Raw genomic sequence first — 24,268 nt, forward strand, 5'->3', positions numbered from 1 at the left:
CGGATCCTTCTGTTTCCACCTCGATTTGAATTTCACTTTTTAAAGCTTAAAATTCCAACAAACTCTGCATTTCAATTTTGCCAGTTCTTGTTGACTCTTAAACGTTGCATTCATTTTGTTCTTTTTAACATTAAACAGACCAGTTCTTCATAACGCGAACGTCAATACTCGACTCGTAGATTTTCATCAACCGAAAGCTGGAGCCGTTGCTTCATTAATTGATTCGATATTTACTTGAGTAATGAACATTTGCATGAGTTCCTGAAAACGTTACTCTTCAGCAAGTTTTCAGTCCGCTTAATTTCATTACGTTCCGCGCAATCAAATCGAATTTTCCTAAAATTGTACAGATTAATGTTGCAAAGATAAATTTTCAGGAGATGAAATCGATTGTGAGATGGTTTTTGGATTTCATTTTCATGATTGCACGCTGATATTGTTGCGGTTCTACATAATTATCTTGTGTTCCTGGAAGTGGAAATTACAGCGGTTCCACTGCTGCTGGCTGAATTTTCAGGTAATCTGAAATTCCAATAGATGTAGGAAGTCTTTGAAGTGAATATTTTCACGGTAATATGTCTAATGGATGGGAAAACTACCTATAGATGACATGGAAATCAATTTTATACTTAGTCTATTATGCTTTGAACGAAAGCTCGGGAGTTTTCCGGAGAGCGGTCTCAACAAGAAGCTCAAAAAATGAGGCGCTTCGGTTTTCTGACAAATGAGAAAATTTTGGTAATTTGTTGGATAATTTAGTGTCGAAAGCATATTTTTATTTCTTTCCATGTATCATTTTTTTCTTGCTCAACTTGTCTTCCTCCAGACTTTCTGAGAGAATCTTGTATTTTGTAAAAAACGGGCTGTTTTTTTAAGTTTAGAAACAAATTTTATTATTCATTTAAGTAATTTTCTTGCCCCGCAATCCAGGTCCGCAGTGTCAAAAGTAAAAAGGTGATTAGCGAAAAAAAGCGTAACGACCGCGTGTGCAAAACGTTCTAAGTCCCGCAGCATCCAGCATCCAGTAGGCGTGATTCAGTCGACGTTCGAGTGGCGTTTGGGCAGGGCGTCGCGACGCTGCAACCAAACTTTACGTCTTTTCGAGTTGCCGCGACTTTTAATAAGTTTGCATTGTTGTTTTTCAAACGTCGAAACGCGTCTTGACTGCCAAAAAGGTAAGAAATCATTAGTTTGGTTAGTAACTTTTTGGTTATTATGAGGAATGTGCGACGCCGACTATTAATTTCAGACTTTTTGTCGTGTGTGGATTACGGCAGTTTTATGGAAATGTAAAAATAAATTTAATGATTCCTAATTCGATCCATAAAATTCGAGTGGTTGTTTTTGTGCCCGTTTCGGTTTGCAGTGGAAATTTAGGACTTTTAGGAATTTGAAACGAGCTTTAAAGTTGACTGAAAAAACAGAAAAGAATGTTTGAGGGTTTTGGGGGGAAATTTACGGCCCGGGAAAATATTTTTATGGAGATAATTTGCGTCGCGTTCATTTTACATTTCGATAATTAGATTCCATTCTGTGGTACTCGAGGGAGGTTTTATATTGGCATAGCCGCAAGTTCTTTTGAATTTTTATTGTAACTTTATTCATGAAACATGGTTTCTGCGTTTTCGATGCACTGCAGACGACCCGGACTGATATAAATAATGGCATAATGCATCATTTCAGAAATATGAGCCATAAAAGACAACTGTTAAAGCTTGAAGCTTGCAGTGTGTTATTCATAACTTGTCTGAACAGTGCATGTTTTATTTACACCAGAGATAATTTGCTCGATTTATTGAAAAGGAAACCGTAGGTTGGGAATTTGTTAAATTCAATTTCCTCTCCGCTTTATTTAAATCTTCAAATATTTAGACTTGGAGTTATTTATTTCCGAACTTAAAATTAGAAGAACAGACCTTACCTTCTTCGACTAATTTTCAACGAAACTTGAAATTCACCTATCGACACCTCTATATTTTTCCAGATCTATTTCCATAAGTCCAAAAATAAGTTCTAATCTACCAAATATCTCGAGTATTTCCTGAGGACTGTGCAGAGCGTTTCGAGAAAATCAAATCATTGTAACGACGACGTTGCTGAAAACTTGCCCTTAAAGTGCTCCTTAAGTGGTTTAGAAAGCTGCAAATTAAATATCCGTTTGTGAAAGTCAAATTTGTCGAATCTGGGGTAATCGAATTGTTTAGGTCTATTCAGAGAGTCCTTTGGACCCTACCATAGATAATCGTTATAATGCATCTGTTGGAGGATGCTTTGTGCTTAGCAAATCAGATAACATTATTTATTACATCGAAATTATTTTTATGTCTGCAGTTGGCAGAGAAATGTGGAACTTCCTAACTTATTATTATCTTGGCTAGAAAAGGCTGTAAAAGAAATTAGAAGCAGTCGCAGAAAATGAGGTAATTTGATCGTCGTTCAGCGTTTTTGCAATTGAGAAGACAGTTAGGTATTAAAAGATTATCATAAGGATTTCAGAGTCGAATCCAAGCTTTTACTGCTTTACTAGTTTGTTTAGAAAGCGCTTTATTAAAATTAAAAAAAATCAGATTTGACTAAAAGCCGAATAATTACCTTCTGAACCAATTCCGAATTTCTTTGACGCTTGAAGAAAGCTTTCCACCACTCGCGAATTTCACATTTTGAAAGAAATTATTGTCGCTGAAAGAAAAATATAAATAAACATGGACCCCAATTCTAAGCTCGCAATTTCATGTTCAAAGCACAAAGCTACAAAAACTTATTATAACTTATGTTATACTTTGAGAGGGAACATGGAGTTATATTAAATCGTAGCTAAAGAGTAAAAAATCTTTTTTAGTCAGTATTAATAAAATGTGAAAATGTATCGCGACGCTAGAAAAGCGGAGATGCAATTCGGAGAAGAGCATACTTGGGAATCAATTTGAACAAAAATGCAAATGATGCCGGAAGGATGTGGAAATTTATTATGGAACTTGTGAGATAAGAAGAAATTGTGAGCGAGTTTTTAATGCAGCGGGTGTTCCAGGAACATTTATGGATTGATGGATTGTTTTTATTGTAACTTGAGGTCCTGCGTCGGTATTCTTTGCTTCAGTTTATTAAATTCTTTGCCATTTAGACGTGAGGTTTTAATTTTGCTTCAAGTGGCGATAGATGCGAATAAAAAACGGGAAAATGCGTCCAAATCGAGACTATTTGAAGCCGTAAAAGCATTACATAACATGCTCAACAGTTTGTTGTGTTAGATTTGGCTCATTTCAAACATAATAAATTAAGCTTGCCTAGCTTTGTTTACAAATAACTCTAATATATCGTCTTGTTTTGGCTTCAGAATTTTTGCACATTTGAGGAATTTAAAAATTTAAAATGCGTCTATAACTAAATTTGCAGGCCACGAGTTGTTATTTCCTTCCGAATGACACGAGTTTATTTCAGTGATGAACTTTGTCGTTTTCAGAATTTACGGACTCTTTGGCGTTTAAGATCGACTCTTTTACTACAAATGTGTACTTAGACGTCATTTCTTTTAGAGTGGCAGATAATTTACGATTTTCAAGGAAGTGAATTGAGATGGTTCTGAACGAGATGAAGAAATTAGTAAAAAAGGTCGCACAAAACGAAGAGAAAAATTCTCTTTGACTCCTTCAAAATATTTTTAATCATCTCAACAAAAATAGAGCCATTTCATTTTATAGCGGTCAGCTAAAGGTACAATGGTGGAGGCGCCGTAAATCGAAATTATGACCGGTGTAAAAAACCACAGGTTTATTGATACTCCAAGAACAAAGCGATCGTTAGAATTTTTTGGAATAAATTTGTCTTTTCTCATTCTTCGTTAACAAAAATTGTGCTCCTTTATAAGGCGCCATCTAGTTTGTAGTGTCATCATTAACTCATCGAACTTTAACATCTCATAAACAATACACATTCTGAAATTTTTCCGTATTAAAAACCGATAAAAGCTCGCATCTTTCATACCCCATAAACCACAAATACGTCGGCAAGTTAGCAAACTGAGCAATAAAAAAATATAAATATTTTACGATATTTGCGGTTATAAATTCAAAGAGGGCACGATACGTGGCTCGATCCAGATGGCGTGTCTGCAGAATCATCGTTTTGTCGCAGTGTGTACCAAAATTGAAACAAATAGTCGATTAAAAATCGTTTATGCTCGTTTTACGAGGTGATAAACCAAACCACCAATAAATAAATCTTGAGAAAGTTCAGTGATTATTAGGGTAGAGTGGAATGAGAGTGCGCGACTGTATGATACTTAAAACGGAAAATTGGGTTTGATTTGCAGGGAGACTTCGGGGAAATTACATTACCGAAATTATTCATGGGCGTACGTCAACAGGGGCGGCATCGATTGGGAGATGGAATATCATTTGGATTGTCCTAAGTGGATTGGAAGTGCGGTTAATTTGAGAGACAACAACGTGCATTAGTCAATGAGTGACTGACGGGCCGGAAATGAGTGGGTGGTAAAATGACGAATGCCTTTTTAAAGAAAATTAAGGAAAGGATTTAGAAACCTGAGAGCGTTCAAAGTGTAACGACTCGTACTAATTAAATTTGAAGTCCAATTGAGAGAGTGTTATAAAATTAAATTATAAACTCGAAAGATATTTTACTTCAAAGCACTAAATTGGAGATTCTTAAGACAAAATAACGAAATACATTGTTGTAATAATGAGCAGGCTTAATTTCATAATTACGCAACGAATTTTCCGAATTCCGTCTAAAAGATTCCTTAATGTAAATCTCAAATGAAGCAGTCTGAAATTAATATAAAGCGGAAACACGGGCTTAATTAAAGATCCGACTGAAAACATTTTTCATTTTTAATAATGCAGCGTCAGGATTAGTGTTTCAATGTGTTATTAATACACGACTGAAAAACAGTCAATTTCCGAAATTTCATTGCTGTAGCACTAAAATTACCAAAATTACGAGTTTTGGTGAAGGATGTCGGAAATTTTTGCTTTGGCTTAAAAACAAAAAATTGTAATATTTGTCTCTGTCGCTCTACAATTTTGCAATTTAGTGGAGTTAACATCCGGGCCAAAAATAGTAACTTCCTCAAATTTTATTGTTGTACTACCTACTAAAATTATTTAAATTACGAATTTCAGTAAAGAATGTTGGAAATTTTTGCTTCGTCTTCAAAATAAAAATTTCTAAAATTTGCTTGCAATTTGGCAAAGTTTAAAGTTCGTTTTTAATTAGATCAGAACCAATTGGTATTTTTAGGGTGATCCCTTTTCTCTGCATAATGTATTTTCAAAGTTTCAGCAGTCTAAATTCGGGTTCCGACGAAAATTGCTTTCAGGAGACGATAAATTAAAATTTCACTTGCTCCATTCCAGCTTTGGAATACAAATATTTCGGCAATAATAAAAGCGACTTTTGTTTCCCGAAAAGATAAAATCGGGGTGATAATCAGGTCTTTTAAACGCATTACCTGGTAGAATGGGGGCATTTTTATGCAAACTTGGCATATTTATGTTAACGCATCGCAAAGTTCAGTGACACGGCATTTTTTTGCACTCGCAACCAACAAAGAATGTGATAATACCACGGAATACGACTTGAATAAAAATGCCGTCTTAGCAAGTGTGTTGGTAGCTCTGTCTGCCAAATAACAGAGCTGCCACCATCAAGAAAAAACGTGTGGCCTCTTCTATTATTCCACCGTTCGCCTTGAAATTACAGAATAAATAAACCGTAAACTTTGAAGTCCGAAGAAGTAAAAACGTGTTTATTTTTTCTATCATTGCCGCAATTAGTGGTGTTTGATTATTATTAATAAATGTCTCAAATGATCAGAGGTTTGCATTTATCTAAACATTTTCAAGGATGTTATAGCGTCAGTCAAACCGACACCACCGAAATGAGAGACATCTGTTAGCTGAGGTTTCATTAGGAGCGTTGTTGGCACCAATTTGTTTCTTCATTTTTCGGCTTTTACGACTGTATAAAATTGAATCCGACACTACAATAAAACTGACAAACGTAAAAGAAACAAACCGTTAAAAGATGATTACTTTATAAAAAGAGAAACAATTCTTTCCGATTAATTCGCTAATTTGTCGGCTCTGATTATATTTTCTTCCTTTTTTGTTGTTGTTGGCAGCTCGAGCCAACCAAAAATGAACAATTGAGATACTTTAGCGAGTGAAAGTGAAACAAAAGGAGCAGACCTAAAAATAATAAGTTTGAAAACCTATGAATTTACAACCTGATAAATCAGTAAAACCATAAACCCATAAATTTAATGTGAAATAACATAGATCTAAGAATTTAAAGATTTATTAACTGGGCTGCTTAATATTTAAAATCTTGTTACGTCAGTTGTTGAAATGATTATGGGTTTATCCCTGACTTTGGTGCACCCCTATTTAAACCGCCCCTTCCCAAATATTAGAACCGATTATGTCAAATGAGTCCGATGAAACCGCTGACGTCGCGACGTCACGCTTGGCCCAGATGGCGCGTTCTCTGATAAGATTTGCTAGTAATACAGTAATGGAAGGATCGAATGATTAAATTTATACAAGCGATGTACGTTTTATTGTCGTAGCCCTTTCTATTTCGAACATTTATTGTATTAGTCGGTTCTTGTTTTCGAAACGCAACAAGTGAACTAATTCGATATAGCTTGAGGCTATCCAAGCACCCACTGCTTGTTAACGATCAGAAAAGGCCTGATTGGATCTTTGCTGGGAAGATGGACGAAACTTTCAATAACATCAACGCAGATGATCGATTTTGAGACAATTGATTGTATACAAAAAGACGTGTTGAGGGTTTTGTTCCGGAAATTACTTTCAATGAAAGAATAAATTATGGAAGTTAGAATCGGGCTTTGTTGTCATTTATTCTCAGATGGGAATCTCGTTATCAGTAATTAAATTCCGTCATAAATTTCTTGCTGGGAGTAATTTTCCTTAGACAATAACACAAGTCCTTAGTTCAGGAATGGGAACTGGACCCACACTATTGACAGTGTTGGCATCATTCAGGATCTCATTATCCATGAAATTGCTGCTTTCAGACCGCAAATACCCGATTTATGGTCAATTGAAGACTTGGGTCAATATTTACTGCAGTGTCGTAGCCTCGATCATTTAATATATTTAAGCGATTTTTTATAATCCAACAAAGTTTATACTAAAATTTAATTATGGTGGAGGCGCCATTTTGAGGTTTTGGTACTGCATGACGTCAAAACTAGTCGGTACAGTGTTAATCAATAGCTGCAGTAGTTTATTTCATATTTAGATTTCCTTTGTTCGGTTAAATGACGGCAGCCTCCACCAGCTCGGCGGGAGTGCTTTCCACTGTCCCACATTTTGGCAACAAATTGATGAAACGCTTGACGTGTTAATCGCCAGTTGGTTGCAAGTTAGTTGCATTGAAGTCTAGTTGTATGGAAACGAGAAATTGTTCAACACCCGCAGGGCTAAAAAATGGTGGAGGCGCCACAAAAAAGTTCCCAGTGGGAAAGGTTATGGCTATTTTACTTCGGATTTAATATAAAATTCTTTGTTCACTTCTAGCCGACAAAAACAGTTTAATAGTCATTTTCACTTAACGTTTCATCCATTTTGCAAATTACAACATGACACGGCAAAATGGCTCAAATTTATCATCCGTGAGCAAGAAAAACATATGACCTACATTAAACAAAAATTTAAATTAGTCCTCTTCTTTTTACTTGGTGCTCGCAACATCGTTTCTTTTATTAACATATTTTGGTACTAAAAATACACTTTTTAAATTATTAATATCGCGCTCCAGTTTAAATTGAAATTTTTATTAATGTTAGAGAAATATCGACAGTGAATGTAAACATTTTTGGTTGTTATTATTACTGACGTGAATCATCAGCTCCAAATAATTCCACGAATATTTTTTTACTTTTTCTTTAATTACAAGCTCATTTCACTCTTGATAACTTCGCAGACAAGCTATATTTTATTTTTATAAGCCATAATGAGTGTTTATTGTGCTAAAAAGGCGGTTATGTTCCATTTACACATTTTAATGATATTTTTATGGCATCACAGAAGATTTAACTCGTAATTTACGGCATGAAAGGAGTTAGGTGTCCAAAAAACGTTATTATTTCGGCCAGACGATCAAATTGTTCTGTTATCCTCCATAATCCCGTCTAGTGTTCCTTATCTGCAAGTGGCAACACCGCTTAGTAATAGCATCTTCAGGTTCCGTTCCATCTTATTCCCATTTGAACATACATAAATCAATTATTAGCCGTCGAGAGCTTTATGCAAAATCCAATCTGTGCATCCGGTTCGAAATTGAGGAATTGTTTTCTCGAGATTCACAACAGGAAATGGCAGGAAACAGGACGCTTTTAAGTAGGAAGATTGTTAAAAGTTTGATATAAATACATACCAAGTCGGTATTTATTTTATGTGAAAGTAGCGTATAATCCAAGCCCTCCATCATTTCCCTCGGATATAAACATCATTTTCAGTAAACATGTTTCCATTTGCTCATCCAAAAAATCAACATGAAAACGAACAACAAATTCTACCTGTTGTTTTCTATTCATTTTCAGATCCCGCATATTTCTAGTTAATTAAGCCAGGAGTTAGGCGTTAAAAAATAGCTTCGCCGTTTTACATAAACTCTTTTTTGAAGTCTTTTTCATGTCATTGAAATATTTAAATTCGAAGCCATCGTTCGTGTCAATAACAGCAGAGAATTTCCTATAAACAGACTCTCTCAAACTCTCAAAAACAAATAATAAGGAGAAATAAAAGGGTACGCTTGCTGGGAGACCGCGGACAAATATCAAGCTGAATAAACAAGAAAATACACTTTGTTTTATTGGATTTGTCACGTGCCCACCGACAGAAAGTTCATATTTTTAATGCAAGGGTGGAGAGACGTTCAGGGAGGAGTGTTGTTTGGTTTCGTGAATTAAAAAATAATTTGAGGAAAAATACGGGGATGATTGTTTTTTCCAGCTGGAAACAAAACAGTTTTTGGGGGTAGTGGTTGTTTTTATACTTATGTTTTTCAATTTTCGGTATTTGTTTAAGTTTATGAAGAATTTATGTAATACTCATAACCAATGTAACCGATGAAATGTATGAATCTTAGAAATCTGAGAATTTTCCTCCGGAAAACTCTTAAAAATCTGATATTCATAGCTGCGCTGCAGTTATTTAAGAGCTTGTGGTACTGAAAACACATTTTATGGGTCCTTGGTGGCCGTGAAAGAAATCTTTTAAATTGGTATAATATGAAAGAGGTAGTTTTCGTCCTGAAATATTGTAAAAGCAGACTCTTGTTTATTCTAAAAATATGCATAAATAGTTAAGACTACTCAAAATGTAACTTTTTATTCATATGCATATCGTTGTACCTCCACTCCTCTGATTCTTTCCGACATTGCAAATTCATGCTCTCGTATTTACTTTTCATTTCCACCACTTGAAAGCTCGTAAAAGCGCAAAAATGCTTGATTTTTGTTGACGTATTCCCCACAACTTCTTCCAACTCATCACTATAATGAGATTTGCGTGAAACCTTCAAGTTCAAGCCGAATTTCGATACCCGACTCCTTCAGAAGATAAATCAATAAAGAAAATTTCATCATCATAAACAAAATAGAAACGTAAATATTTGAAGTGGACCAGTATCGATCCGACAGTGAATTAGAACCCAGCTGATGTTGGCGATAATGTATAGCATCAAAACTATGCAGTGGCTAAGCAAACTACTTATGCAAGAAAGTGTCAGCGTAAACTCGAGATAATGGCAGTTGAGAGAATTTTTATTACTTAAATTACAAGTTGTAGTTTCTAACGTTAATGTCCTCGTAGAAATTCGTTATTTCCATTCTTTCGAGTGCTTCTTTTAGCATGTTTTGGATTAGTTGTTTTTCGGGTCGCAGACAGCTGTTAAAACGTTTTCTGCTGAGTTTGTAGACTTCACAGATTTCTATTGCGGAGACGTGAGCGGTCCTTTTTTGGTTCTGTATAAGTAAGCTGATTTCACCGAAGTAGGCTCCATCGCTTAAATGACAAACCTATGCATCCGCTATTAAATTAAATTGGGGATTTGGGGAGGTTTTTACTTCTTTGCCTGATGCGGTGAAAACTCCCACTGTACCTGAAGATATAAAGTACATTTGCTCTCCGACGGTTCCATGTTTAATGATAAGATCTCCAGGGAGGAAAATCTCCAACTGGAGATGCGATATCATCTTCAGCAGGGTTGAGTTGGGGAGATTTTTGAAGATTTTCACGTTTTCGATGAAGTTCTGAAGAAAATTTACGTTGATTTCTTGCCGGACACGCTCTGGAATTTAATCAATAGTTTACATCGTTCAAATTACATTTTTATTATTAAAATAGGTTTGCAAAAATGGTTTCAGGTTTTTACGCACCTGAAATTAGGGTTTTGATCGTTCTTTCCTGAAAATACGAATTCTGATACTTATATTGATAAAACCGAATCAACCTTTTCCGTAGTGCCATCGGTATTTGAAGGCTCGCTAAGAAAGCATTCACTTCTTGCATGAACTGATGGAACCTAGTTTCTAACGACCAACGGTTCGTAAATCTTCCTATCAACTTTACTAAAAAATGACATTATTTGTGTTAGCACTATTTTTCGTGGTACCCGTGACATAAAAAGTCAGCGCTTTTCCTCCCAAGTAGCAGAAATCAGCAAAAAGTTGTTCTTCCCAAGCTAGATGCTGTAACGAATCTTGCTTGATACCTATAACCTTTATCATTCTGTCAAGGCTGCAGAAACATGTCAAGACTTACAGAGTATGTAAGCCGAAGCTTTGTAAAAAGAAACCACGTACTGTTCTGTTATTGTTGCGTTGAAAAGGTGGCGGTTGTACAACCAAGAATTGTTGTAATAATGATTTGTTACGTACTGGCGGAAATTGGGTAAGAAGAATGTAACACAGGCGACCCAGTGGATGATTATATACGCCACAATTAGCAATATCCAAATCCTGACGATTACTTTATTCATATTGTAGAACTGGAAGGTCAAGATTAGTGGTATTGTCAGTAGGGTTCTTTTTGTACTTTTGCAGTTCTTAAGGCATAACGGTAGCTTGTACGAATTCGTACCAATTTTAAGAGACTTAACATTCCGACGCAATGTGTTACTAAATTTTTTTCTTTAGAAAAGAAATAAGCGTCTGGAAAACTCGATAAGAAGTCGGGGAAAAAGTAACTAGTCAAGTATTTCCTACAAAATTACTCTCACTAATTGGTCACTTTTCCACCTGAGCAAACCTCGCGATTTTTTTTGGCACCATCACAACTTGCCCTCGTTGCGCATCCACGTAGCTCATTCTAAACCTCAGAATTATGTCACAGAGACATAAAATGCTTAAACATAAGTTGACGCCTCGCAAAAGCGAAGTCGCTCTTCTTGCAAAAGCGACTTGCATCGGGAAAAAAATCAGACAAGATAAAAAGACGATTGTCATCACCATTTCGTAGTAGACGCTGTAACTTGAATGACACGTCTCTTCTTATTTAGTGAAGACTTACCTGAACATACTAAAACAATGAATGATTGTGGATCCTGACATTACTTGTTCATACTGCTTTTGCTTAATGTTATTGAGAGTTTGGTAGAATTTGAAGCTTCGAGGGTTTCTTTCTGATACTACGATTGATACTTTCAGGTGGTAGTTTAGACGGGCTAAGAGGCTTCCTGTCTTCGCGAACGAAACTTGTGACATTTTCTGACATGTTGACAGATTGACATTAAATCAAGTCTGAATAAGGAATTTGTTCATTACTGGAATCCTGGTGACACAACAAAACATGAATTTATCAATATTCACAATAAATTCGGTCATGTTGACTTGCGGCATATTTCATGCATTATTCAATATTCGTTGCATTAATTCTGACAAAGACATACTTTCATGAGCTTCATGCATCAATTTGCGAAAAATGTTTGGTTTTGCTGTGGGATTGAAAATGCTCGTGTCTGTATTTATGGGAAATTTAAAGAATTAGAAGTAGAGTTAGATTCTCTTGTAAAATTTTGCCTCTTTAGTTATTAATTCATAAAATTTGTAATTCCAATCAGGCCCCAGCTCGAGTAATTGTGTGTCTAATAATAAATTTAACAATCCATAAATAACCAATAAAAGTAAAAAATAAATGGGAAATTTTTAACTGCCATTACTTGACTTAATTTGTCACATTAGCTCGTAATCATTAGTTTAATCATGTCAAAAGTTAAAACTGAGCTTGATTTTAAATGAAAGCTGCCTGTTCAAGTGAACTCCTCCACTGTCTGCGTTCGTTTCAACCTAAATTAGAAATTTCGTCGGTGCATGGGAGCTTAACTCGCTCGAATTGAATTATCGTACAATTCGTGTCACTTGTCCAGATGCAAGGATAATTACACAAAAGCTTTCAACGGTTTCATTCGTAAAAAGGCGAGCTTTGAAGCAAGACGTGCTTCTATGTAAAATCTTGATAAATCGACGATCATAAAACCAAACAGAGATTTCCGGTGACAAATCCACACAACGTTTGCAAATCGTTTTTTATATTTGTAAGGAATTTCTTTGAAAGCTGACTATCATAACATGCACTGCACGTACAAACTTCTGACAGTCGTATATCAAAGTATCAGACATTTTTACGGAAAAATAGCTCTCGAGCACCTCATTTTCGGTCAAATTTGCAAAATGGGGCGTTAGTTGCACGCGAGATTTATCACGGGAGTGTCTTCGAAACTCGTAAAGCGATGACTGAAAAAGTGTGGTTTTGACGGTGGTTTATTAGAGCGAGCTTTATCGACGGCGTGGATAAATATTGGGGTTATTTTTGGGGTTTTTGGTCTGACAGTTTTACTTAAACTTAAAAAGTACCTGAAGTAACATTAAAGTATTGTGATTTTTGTTGGATTACAATTTTTTTTTATTATCCAAAATTGAAATTGGCAAATGCATTGGCTTGTGTTTTATTTAAGTTTCCTTGAAGGGAAAATCTCCGTGTACGGAAAAAGAAAATGGATGTTTTACATCAAACGAAAGCTCTTAGTATGTCGGCTATGAATATGTAATTGAATTTACCCGACCACTGAGGTGTAGAGAGTAACGAGATTCCTAGCAAGTTTTTCTAAAAGACAGTAATTTGTATAAACAATATGGTAGATAGCAAACTAAATTAATTTTGCAGGAATTCAGTTTTGCTGTTTATAACAACGATCTCAGCGTTTGGCAAATGGTCAGTAATAAAAGTTCCACTAACCATATGAGGGCGTTTTACGGGTGATATGATAGTGTGCAAGTGGGAACACTGCTCCACTAAATTGCCAACTCGAGGACTGTCTAATCCTGCACACAAAGGCGAAAGAGGTTTATTACAACTATGTGACTCCCTGGCAATTGCCATTTCAAATATTTTCTAATGAGAGATAATTTTCTTGATTAGATTGACATTGCTTCGTTAAGAACGTAAGAGTTCTATTTTTAGCGTTAATATTAATAAAGTTTTCCTCACTACTGAAATCTCTAATCCTGCGCAAATATTTTCCAAACGAATGAACATTGTCCTTAAAAGATATTATTACCATACAAATCGAATTAAGCACGCCTCTAACCGATTAGCTGTGCTCCAACTATACATATTCATAACCTTCTTGTCTTTACGCTTCACGACTTAATCCCACTTACGTCGCCAGATGATCCTTCTTGAAATTATAAATTTATCACTTCGTACAACTAGTAAGAAGTACATTTGTCTGCGGCGGTAACATCTTGTTGATTATTAGTCTATGTCACGACGGTGGGATTATTGCAACCCCCAAGTTGACCGTAGTGGATGTCCCAATATAGCAAGATCTACCCGCCACCCCTAACTTCCGCCAACCTTATAAAACAAAAAGATTTCCCGAGAGGAGCGGCGGTGCAGGTGAATATGCTTCCTTGTTGGCGGAGGAGGTGCAATGTCATCAATAATTTTGTTTTCAAACAACGGAAAGCTAGATGGAAAATGGAACTTTCTTTAAAGGAAAAACAAGAAGTTGCCCCGGCGCATCCACCATAAAAATTGTTTTTGCAGGTTTTCAAATTCTGTAATTAAATTTGTTAATTTTAGTCTCTACATTAACAGTTTTTTAGGGCTTTACAAAAAAGCTCTTTTTGTGAAACGTACGTTTTTTAAGCTCCACACACGACAAAAACGTTTTTGTTTTTGTGGATTTGTAATTAATTATTCTTTGTACTAATTGGAAAATTTACATGTTTGTAATAACAAAATGCTGAAATTACGAGATAATTATATTTCACCTTTGATCTTTCGTGCATACATTGCAGACTCGTGGAATCAAAATTATCATTAATTTAGTTAATTTAAGGATCACAAGCTTATTCAGAGATACCGAAAAAGTGTAATTGAACTTAATTAGGACCAACTTAGCCCCTGATATTAAAACTTTGGTAAAGTTCAATACTTTTTGATTTGAACTTCGAAAGATAATCCTCCAGCTCTATCGGTAATTAAATCTACAAAGTTTAATAATATTTCGTAAACATTTGTTGTGCGTAACCCTTGTGGCAAATTTCAATTTTTGTTTCCAACTTCTGAAAGTTTCATAGAAAACTCTGAGCTTTCAGCCTCATTAAATTGGGATTTCTACGGCGATCCGTTCCAAAGTGACACTTTCAGATTTATGAAAAATTGACTAAGAAACGGAGAAAAGAATTTAAATGGCTTTCACCAAATTAAATTAATCGTAATGAATGGCGCACGAACCTCTTTAATTTCTCTTTTTTCAAACATCTCGACACTCATCCTATAAATTGAAGTCTTCAACTCGCTGAAAAACTCAAAATGGCTCGTTCCTGCAGGATTACAGCAGGATGTGAGTTAATTAAAAGATAAAAGTGGGAGAACTAACCGTGGACGAGGGAAAATCGTGTATTAAAATGCGATGACGTTAGGGGTTGGGTTTCAATCCACATTCATCCATCTTCTTCATTTTTTTCTTCTTTAATCAAACTTGACTTAATAATTCACCCTGGCTTTCTGTATAGAGGATTAATCAATCGCTTTGAAGTTTGTATTGTGTAAAGGTGGCTATACTGGTGGTGAAACGAAAAAAAAAACGTTGGCAAAGCTTCCGGAAACTTCCTAATTTCATAATGGAGGTGGAGGCGGTCGTGGTTACGCTTTAAGAACTTGGAGAAAAAACATAAATTGTGAATCGGAAAAGAGAGACTTTTAATTCGAAATTACGCAATTTGGAGTTTTTAAACGTTTCGGAGAGATTTGTGTCTTAAATTTGGCGGCGCTCTGCCGCTGACAGGTGGAAAATTATTTTATTCCCTATTCGTTTGAAATTAATCTTGAAAAGAGGCTCTCATTTACCTGCAAAATAAAAATAATTCATGGAACGAACATTCGACTTTTAATTTCTTTTGTTCTTTTCTTTTTATTTACTGAATTTTCTCATTTTTTTCTCGTTGTTTCTGCTGAAAGTAAAAGTTTTAAGAATTACCAAATTGCAAATGGAGGATTAAAAGTAAGAAGAGGAACTAAATTTATGGTTAGACAAAGTGTAAACAACTTGCTGCAGTTCGTCGGAGATCCAATAGATTGGTCGAAACTCTGTGGCTTCTCTAATCAAGAAAATTTGATTGGATTGCAAAGAAGTCTAAAGGGAAAAGTCAAGAAAATTGTTTCAACACTCTTGAACAAGGTGATTACAGTTTGAGAAAATTCTTGTGTGGAAAACTAAAATATTAAATACCCAAATGAATTATTTCATGTCATCAAAAATGGTGGAAATTCACATACTGCAGTCTAGTTTTTAAGGTTCTAATTTAAACGATCTTAATATATTCAAATCTCCAAGTTTTGTTTTTTTTAAATGTAGATTTTCAGAATTAAGGGCTTAAGTTTGCAGTCTTTACGTACCTAAATCGTTGACACAAATAATCAAATTTAACACTTCAGAAATCCGGAAATTGAGAAAGAGAAAGTTGAAGAAACTGAAAACTGAAACTCAACTTTATAAACTCTGAATCTTGAATTTCAGGTTTACAGTTTAAAGTGACTTTTGAATTGTCTGTTGTTAAGTCATATTTTGTTATCTCCCTAGGAATCGAAGGATAAACTCATGCAGCGCCAATGCACTGTTGTCCCATTAAATTATTTCAGGTAATGTTGGCATGTCTGTGCGAATGCCCCCATTCAGAAGTCAGCCACCGCCGTCTGTATCCCAAGTTGAATTCTGTGTAAACGTACGCTGAAAATTAAGTCCTGAATATTTCAGAGGTTGAACCTGAAACAAATTCAACCCTCAGCGTTGTCATACCAATTCTCCACTTTCAATTAAACGTGGCATTCTGTTTTTATTTTCAGAATGAAGCTTTTCCTGTAAGGATGCTTTGGTGTTATGGATGGCGAAAACCGTATCATTTTGAACGTTGGCGGGATTCGCTATGAAACCTATAAGGCAACCCTGAAAAAAATTCCGGCGACTAGACTCAGCAGACTTACTGAAGCTTTGGCCAATTACGATCCCATCTTGAACGAGTACTTTTTCGACAGACATCCTGGAGTTTTCGCGCAAATCCTCAACTATTACCGGTGAGTTGTGGTGGTAGAAATTAATAAGCTGAAATTACATGAATCATGTCGGATTTAGCGGGGTTTCGTGTAATTAATTACGTTATTGCGCTAGCGACGGACAGGAAAGCGTACGTTGTTTAATTATTATGTAATTTCCTCAAAATTATTTTATCGGGGTGATGGATGACGGGGGTAAATAGCCGTGTTGCGGAAAATATACGGGTTTCGACGGAGGTGGTTCGAGCGACTTTATATTGATATTTGTGGTGCTGTTATTAAATCTGTTCCAATCAACTGCAGTTAAAATTAATAAGAACGAATTTCGTTGAAGAATACTAGAAACAGATGGCAGCTTATCAAAACTCACTCGAGCACTCCGTCCATAATTTAAACCCTTTTTATTTCTCACCCACTTTTTGCCGCATTGTCATAAATTTCTGTTTTCGTTTTTAATCCGCAGAACTGGCAAGCTGCATTATCCGACGAATGTGTGCGGACCTTTGTTCGAGGAGGAGTTGGAGTTCTGGGGATTGGATTCGAACCAGGTGGAGCCTTGCTGTTGGAGCACATACAGCGTCCACAGAGACACCCAGGTGAGACATAAATAATTTTCTGGATTGGTTTTGGATTTGCATCGTTAGCCAGATGAGCCCTCGAGAGAGTGGTAAAGTCTACTATGTGTTCTACAATTGGAGCGATGTTTGATTTTGTTCTCAGAGAGAAAAGTACGAGTTAGGGTTTAATCGATAAGGGAACGCGAGCAGGTATTTACAAATTAAACGGTGTAGGATAATTGATCATTAGTTAAATATTAATGTGGGTTTTGCATTTCTAGGTTGCTTGCGTTTAAAATGTGTTTGCTTGGGAGTTTAGTGGGGGAATGAAGTTTTTGTTGGGTAAAGGACGCTTAAGACCAATTTGTGTGCTAAGGATCGGAGTTGCTAAACAAAAAGGACTTTCAAATGGAATGTCTTTCATGCCTAAACAACTGGTTTTAAAGTAGACAATTAATTAGCGGGGGGGAAATTAAATAAAGATGAAAGAATATTAGCCAAATTTTAATTAACTAAACCAAACAAGTTATTTTGTATACAATTATCTTGTGTGTTGACTACTGCATTCATACATAAAAATAAAACTAAATTATTTGGGAATTTAAAATTTACAAAATGAAATGTTAAACCTCTAATGGGTAGTACATTTAATTATGTACCGCGTAGTTTACACGGGTCTGACCTAACGATTATTTGAGCTTCATTTTCGTTTGTTCTCGCGTAAATTTACGGGAAAAATTCAACATTCACACTGGTAAAATGTTGTTTGTGATATAACTCAGTTCATGTTAAATGTCATAATTTTAGTAATTTTTAATTTGGGCGCGAACTTTAAAGGTGATATGATAAGTAGGGGCAGCTATCTCTATTATTTTTATTATTATTCTAAAACAGATACGAGCTAAAATGTGATTGATTTCCAAAAATAACGATTGTTGCAATGAGTAAATCTCAAATTTTTTTGTTTAATTTTAACGATACGATGGTATCTTTGAGAACTTCTTGGAGAACTAATTTTTTTGAAAATAATTTTAGAGTGGCAAAAGTCGTAAACTGCTCAAATTTTATGGGGCTATCGTTAAAAAAAATTTACCAAAGTTTTATTAGTATTTCCGAAAATTTTATTTATAATTATTATTTATAATTACAAGGTTTCAGTACAAAAGAGAATTTTAGAATTCATTTAAAGGTCCTCCCAATCTTCATAACAAAATGGAGTGTCTGATTGAAGTGGGATTGAAACCTAAAAAAGAATCTATTTATTGGCCCGCTTTATCTATATCGCGGTAGTTTTTATAACAAAAAATGCAACCGAACAACTAACTCAATCGTAACATTTTATTCATTGGCTAGACATCCAAAACTGTTTGGAAACATTTTAAGCTAATTTGGTCATCGACTAAGAAGAATAAATTTATTGGATGTTGATAAGAGAAAACGCATAAAATGAAAGAAGTCGAGCTCTGTTTTAATAATTGGGTAAGCTATTGGATTGGCAGTGTAGACTGTAGTTTATTATTGTTTAATTAAAAAAACTTGTATAATTTGTATTAGGTAATTTGCTTTTTAATGGCAACAAACAATCTGTTGAAACCAATTTTCCAGCAAATTTTTGACCAAACAAAATGCAGAGAGCGGAATAATGTACCGAGATTCGCGTTGACACGATGCATATTTCAAAGCAATAATTAATACATATTCCGTTCCTGCATTGTGATGTTATCGATTAATGAAACAGCAGCATTAAAATAAAAAATACATTAACACGTAAAATAATGTGTTGTTAAAATCTCTTTTAGTTTCATTATGAACGTACCACGATGCAATCTCAAGAAGTTATTTTAAGTCTGTAATTACTTTCATATTTTATTGAATATTTACCTCATGAAAGCTTCAACTACATTTGTAGCTCGTAAAATAAATGTAAGTCTTATTTGAAATATAGCGATGTAAAACATGAATATTTCTGCCCGTTTGGTTCCATTACAAGCTCATTGGTTTTTATCGCGATTTTGTCGGCCTGAATAACAAATGATGAGTGGGGATCAGTTGAATACATTCTAGATAAACATGAAATATTAATCGAAGTTTTAAGCTGCCCTACAAACTTTGTATTTAATTCAGACAAGCCAGGACTGGACGTAAAAAGCAGTTTTACTGCCGATAATACATTAGTTGAAATGGGAATTCTCATCGCTGCAATGCAGTAGTTTGGAAAGGTATTACAGCTAGGTAAAGATTTTAGTTGAATTATTTGTGGAACTGCAAGAAAGCGTCTAGGGACTAAACTAAGGTACCTGTCATTATCAAATATTCTGATTAATATGTTGTACGAGCCACATCCATCAACGTCGCGTTAACAGAAGTTTTATTGCAAAATAGAGCTGGATTTGCTAATAACGGCCGACTTTCTGGTGTGTAAACACGGTAATTCCAGTGTTCCATCAGAGCGCAGTTGGTCAAACTGTCTAACACCTGACTTCAGTGATTTATGCATATATTAATAGAGATTTTATCGCTTTCAGGTGCATTCAGTTTGTAAATAAACCATAAATCCATCTAATATGATTTCAGGAGCTTTTGAATAAATGAAAACTGAAATGACTTTCATTATTTATACGCCGCATCTGGTTCTTACTTCTCCAGGAACCAATTAATAAAATTATTTCTTAAGGGATAACTTTTCCCGTTACGATTTTAGTTTGGTTGTAATGCAGGCTGCTTAATGTGATTACTTGGAAGATTAAAACTGGAAATACACAAGAGACCTTTCAATTTTAATGGCATGAAAAATGATACGGTTGTATTTCCTTACTTCAAATAACCGTGTAAGGTATGGAGCGCGGGTAATTAAGGTTCCGGGGCAATTGTGGGCGGACGCCCAGATTTGACCTTTTCATCTTGTGTTTGTGAATTTCATACGAAACAAAAAAGTATCCGTGTGCAAGCTGATGAAAATTAGAAATTCTCTCTCTGAAACTATCCAAATATAGCTCCGACTTTTTCGGGAAAGTTTTAATTGTTTCTCCTTTAGTTTATGAAAAGAGAACCTCAGCTAAACACACCCACGGTTATATGATCTGGAACTAATTTCATTATGTTTGTCGATTTCAGGCAACCCTCGCCATTTTAGACAAACTTGATATAGACACGGAACGACCGAGCGATGAAGAAGTTGCTCGGATGTTTGGGTATGAAGAAGCGTATTTTTCGGGGACGTTAACTACGTGGCAAAAGCTTAAACCGAAGATTTGGGCTCTTTTTGACGAACCCTATTCCTCCTCGGCGGCAAAGGTACCGCCGACCAACGTACAACATCGAAATGTGATTGGTTTTTGTATTAACAATACTTACTTTTCTCTCGAGTAGTTAGAAGTAGTTTGAGGAGTTTGCAGAGTTTCCACCGAAAATGCACCGCTGGCGCCGCTTAACTTGGACTAACATAAATTGTGCTATAAAGGAAAAGGAAGTTAAAGAAAAAGCGATTTTTTTTTCGCTTAAAAGCATAATTTCTTCTTTAATTTCCTTATTGATCAAAGTCTTGATGGAAAACGCGCGGAATTGGCTCCGCCCCTCGTAACACAGTACGTGTTGTGGTCGACATTTCCGTTGTTATCTTTATTTTCCACTTCCAAAAGCCGATCAAATTTCGCGCTTTAATAAATCCCACGAAGTTGTCAGGAGCTGTATGGGAAACTATACATTGTGGTTTAATAACGAACCTCTCGCCGAACGGAAGGCCGTAATTACGCGGCGTCCTATATTTAATTCAGAAACGCGAAGAAGTGCAGAAGACATAAAGTCTGTTTGTCTCATCAAGTGTCACAGTCAATTTGATTCCACGCTAGTTTGCCGTTTTAATTAGATTTATTATCGCGGGGGCATTTTGGTGGAACAGCCTGTAGAGTGTCGATGCTGTATCTTCTGCTAGTTTTTGTAGTTAGAGTATTTTTCCCATGCGTTATCACGTCCACACACTCCCTAAATCCGTCAAAATTGCGTTTTTTGGATAAACCCTTGCAAAAAAAAGTTTCCAATCCGAAAAGGCCGCAGATTGCGGGTTTCCCAATAAACAACCGTTATAACACCCTTTATGAATTGCAGATCATTCCAATTATAGCTGAAATTGAAAAGAATAGCTTCATTCCGCTTCGTCAGCCCAAACAAATCGAGTCGGGATGAATATAAATGATGCTGGTGCAGTGACCTGTTGAAAAAACAGCTTCATTAACTCTGGCTGTCTTTTAATAATTCAACACTGGATAAACATTAATAAAATCTGCATGAGCGCTTAGGAAATTACCATTAGCAGCTTTTGGTGATGGATGGATTGTTACAGATAGTCGCAGGGGCGTCAGTCTTCTTCATTTGTGCTTCAGTTTTGTCGTTTTGTTTGAAAACTCATCGAGGACTAAGAGTTGAATGCGACATACTTAAGAAGAATGTCACGGAGGATGAGAACTGCACAGATCCACATCCGTATTTTCTTACAGTTGAACATATCTGTAACGCGTGGTTCACCTTCGAATTTGCAGTGAGGTTGATTGTAAGTATTAACAATTTTATTTTCCATGACGAACAAAGGCATTTCCACATTTATGGTTATAATTTGATTTGTCGTTCAACATTGAATTCATTTCACAATGTATAAAAGTTCAATTAATTGAATGAAAAATGGTACGTTTGTTTTATTAATCAACACAGAGTGGGCGAGCCTCCGGAGATTCATTTCATTTCCACTACAATTACTTATTTTGCAATCAAATCTCGAAAATTTTCCAATCTAAGGGGCTCTGCGAAACGATTAACTTATGCAAATTTTAAATTAAATTTGTTTAGCATTATATTTCCAGCCTCTTATTTTAAATAGCGGACAGAAAAATCTTCTGATGCCGTTTGTGCACAAATTTTTCCTCGTATTTAAGTTCAAAATTTGTATGTAAAAAATTTGAAATTAAATTTTACCAATGTACTTACTATTCATTTAAAGTGTTTTTTGCTTCGCAAATGCTGGAACGCACGAATAATCGATTTCGTGCACATTTTCTTAAATTTTTGTTTCTGGCAAACGTGCAGTTTTACAGTCTTTTAACAATCCCACAAACCACAGTCTGAAGTCGACTAATGAGATCGTAAAATTTTAATGTACACAAAAATAGTACAATTGGGAGAAACTGCATTGGCTTAGCTACATGTGCGCTTCGAAAATGACCTAGATTGTATACTTTACGCATTAAAATGTTGTGTTTAGTAACGCCACGACCCGGCGCATCCACCATTTTTCAATCTCAGAAATCAATTAGTTTTAGTTGAAGGTACAACACCTCGCTTGCTAATCTTTCCATTTCCACTTTCCATTTCATTATATCGCAATAAATCAGTCTTCATTGCGGCCCTAATTTAATTAAACACCTGTGAAATTTAACTTTTGATTTCCGGCGCTTCAGCCACATCAAACAATAGTTTAAAATTCGGCATGGAAATTATCTCTCTCTCTACCGTTTGCGTAAATTTCTTCTCCAGCATTCACGTCATGACAATTTTAACTTCGTACTTTACCTTATCTAAATTTGTACGTTTGCGACAAACGCACGTCATGTTCAAAGATATTTTACGTAATTACATTTAGAATTGGGTATTTCAGTGGTTTGATTAATTACTTGGTGTTTGGTCGTCTTTCACTAAATGTAGACCGAATTTAAATTAATTAACACAACTGTGCACTACCTGGAACAATGATCCTGGTCGTTTGAATGAATTACTGGTGATTTTAAAACACACAGCGACAGTCACTGTTTGACTTTGCTTGCTAAAGACGCATCTGGTTTGGAAGCACAGATAAGACGTAATTTTGTCATGTAAAAGTTTATTGTTGCAGTTTGAAAGGGCGTGTTTATGACAGTTTAAGTTTGTCGCAACCAAGATGTAACAATAAAGAGATTATTGACTGCCTCCGGAGAACACAATTTCAAGAATTTTCATTTTATTGATCCAGTTGTATGCCCGGAGGATATTCAGGATAATGTAATGTGAAGGGAGAATAACAATGTATTTGTAACGTAATACTGTGATTAGGAGTTAATGTGATACTTTTGAGGAGTTTTTGTCGTAGACAGGTTGTGGTTACTTTGTCGTTGTTTTTGCTTGTTCTACCCTAAGATACTACATCAATGTGTCGACAGAAAAAGGAAAATCTGAAAAGTTGTTGGGAAGTTTTACACTACTTTACTAATCCCTCAAGAATTCTTATATTTAGAGAACAGGTTTTACGAAAAATCTGTTACTTTGGTCTGGATTTTCTAATCCAGGAACAATTAAGATAAAATCTTGAAGTGATCCTAAAATATTACGATGCTGCAGAGATCAGACAAGCGAAGAGAATTTGAAAAATTTACGACTTGTCATATTTATTGATTTATGTATAGAGGGTCATAAATAATAAAATAATTGACAGATGACAATTCCCAATTGACAGTGCCCTGTCTTTTTGTTTTTAACAATTTTGGATCATACAAACACGCAAAAATTATAAATTTAATAATGACCGAATTGGTTTTATTATATTTAAAAGTGAATCGTAATTTAAAGGTTTGCAAAAGTTGAAACCAACCCACTTTTATATTGGCGGTAAAATGGTGGATGCGCCGGTGCTATTCCTTCCAATAAAAAGTCTCGAATCACAACAAAAGTCCCCTCTTTTATGACTTTCACACTTTACAAATTTTATTAGTATTCATTTAAACGGAAAGTTTGAAATTTTGCGAAGTAGGCGCGAACGTTTCGCTTTTATCAACACATAAACTGCACGCTTTGCATTCGCAAGAACATTTCCGATGTTTTTTGATAATTTTCTTTCTTTTCCATGTGAAAGATTTATTCAGCGACTATTTAATAATGTTACATATCGTTCATCATCTGTTCCGTCGCGAACTTTCCTGGTTTAATTTTCGTTGCTTAATTAACAATTCAAGCATTTATTTTCATAGCATGAGCAGCTAAAGCCGCAAAATTTATATTTATTACGAAGTAGGAAATTACCATTAGCGTTGTTATTAATGAAGTCTAGATTACTGTGATGTTTGAAATCGTTGATTTCAA

General features: G+C 35.3%; 1 protein-coding gene across 5 annotated transcripts in view; it reads left to right on the plus strand.

Moving 5' to 3' along the window:
• Window positions 1-1,037: 1,037 nt before the first annotated feature.
• Window positions 1,038-24,268, plus strand: part of LOC148171551 (potassium voltage-gated channel protein Shaw-like) — a 28,179-nt gene continuing 4,948 nt past the window's right edge. For 4 of the 5 annotated variants that reach the window (XM_088042526.1, XM_088042527.1, XM_088042528.1 and 1 more), the window contains exons 1-5: window positions 1,038-1,175; window positions 16,407-16,634; window positions 17,077-17,209; window positions 20,285-20,494; window positions 21,510-21,716. In XM_088042526.1, the coding sequence (XP_087898652.1) occupies window positions 16,441-16,634; window positions 17,077-17,209; window positions 20,285-20,494; window positions 21,510-21,716 (744 nt within the window). In that variant the 5' untranslated portion in view covers window positions 1,038-1,175; window positions 16,407-16,440. The remainder of the gene's footprint in view (window positions 1,176-16,406; window positions 16,635-17,076; window positions 17,210-20,284; window positions 20,495-21,509; window positions 21,717-24,268) is intronic. The other variant, XM_088042529.1, reaches the window with a different exon arrangement.

The sequence above is a fragment of the Gnatocerus cornutus genome, chromosome 7 (genome assembly GCF_029298725.1).
Source record: "Gnatocerus cornutus isolate USDA-ARS CGAHR chromosome 7, icGnaCorn1.1, whole genome shotgun sequence".
In the NCBI taxonomy this organism is placed as follows: Eukaryota; Metazoa; Arthropoda; class Insecta; order Coleoptera; family Tenebrionidae; genus Gnatocerus; species Gnatocerus cornutus.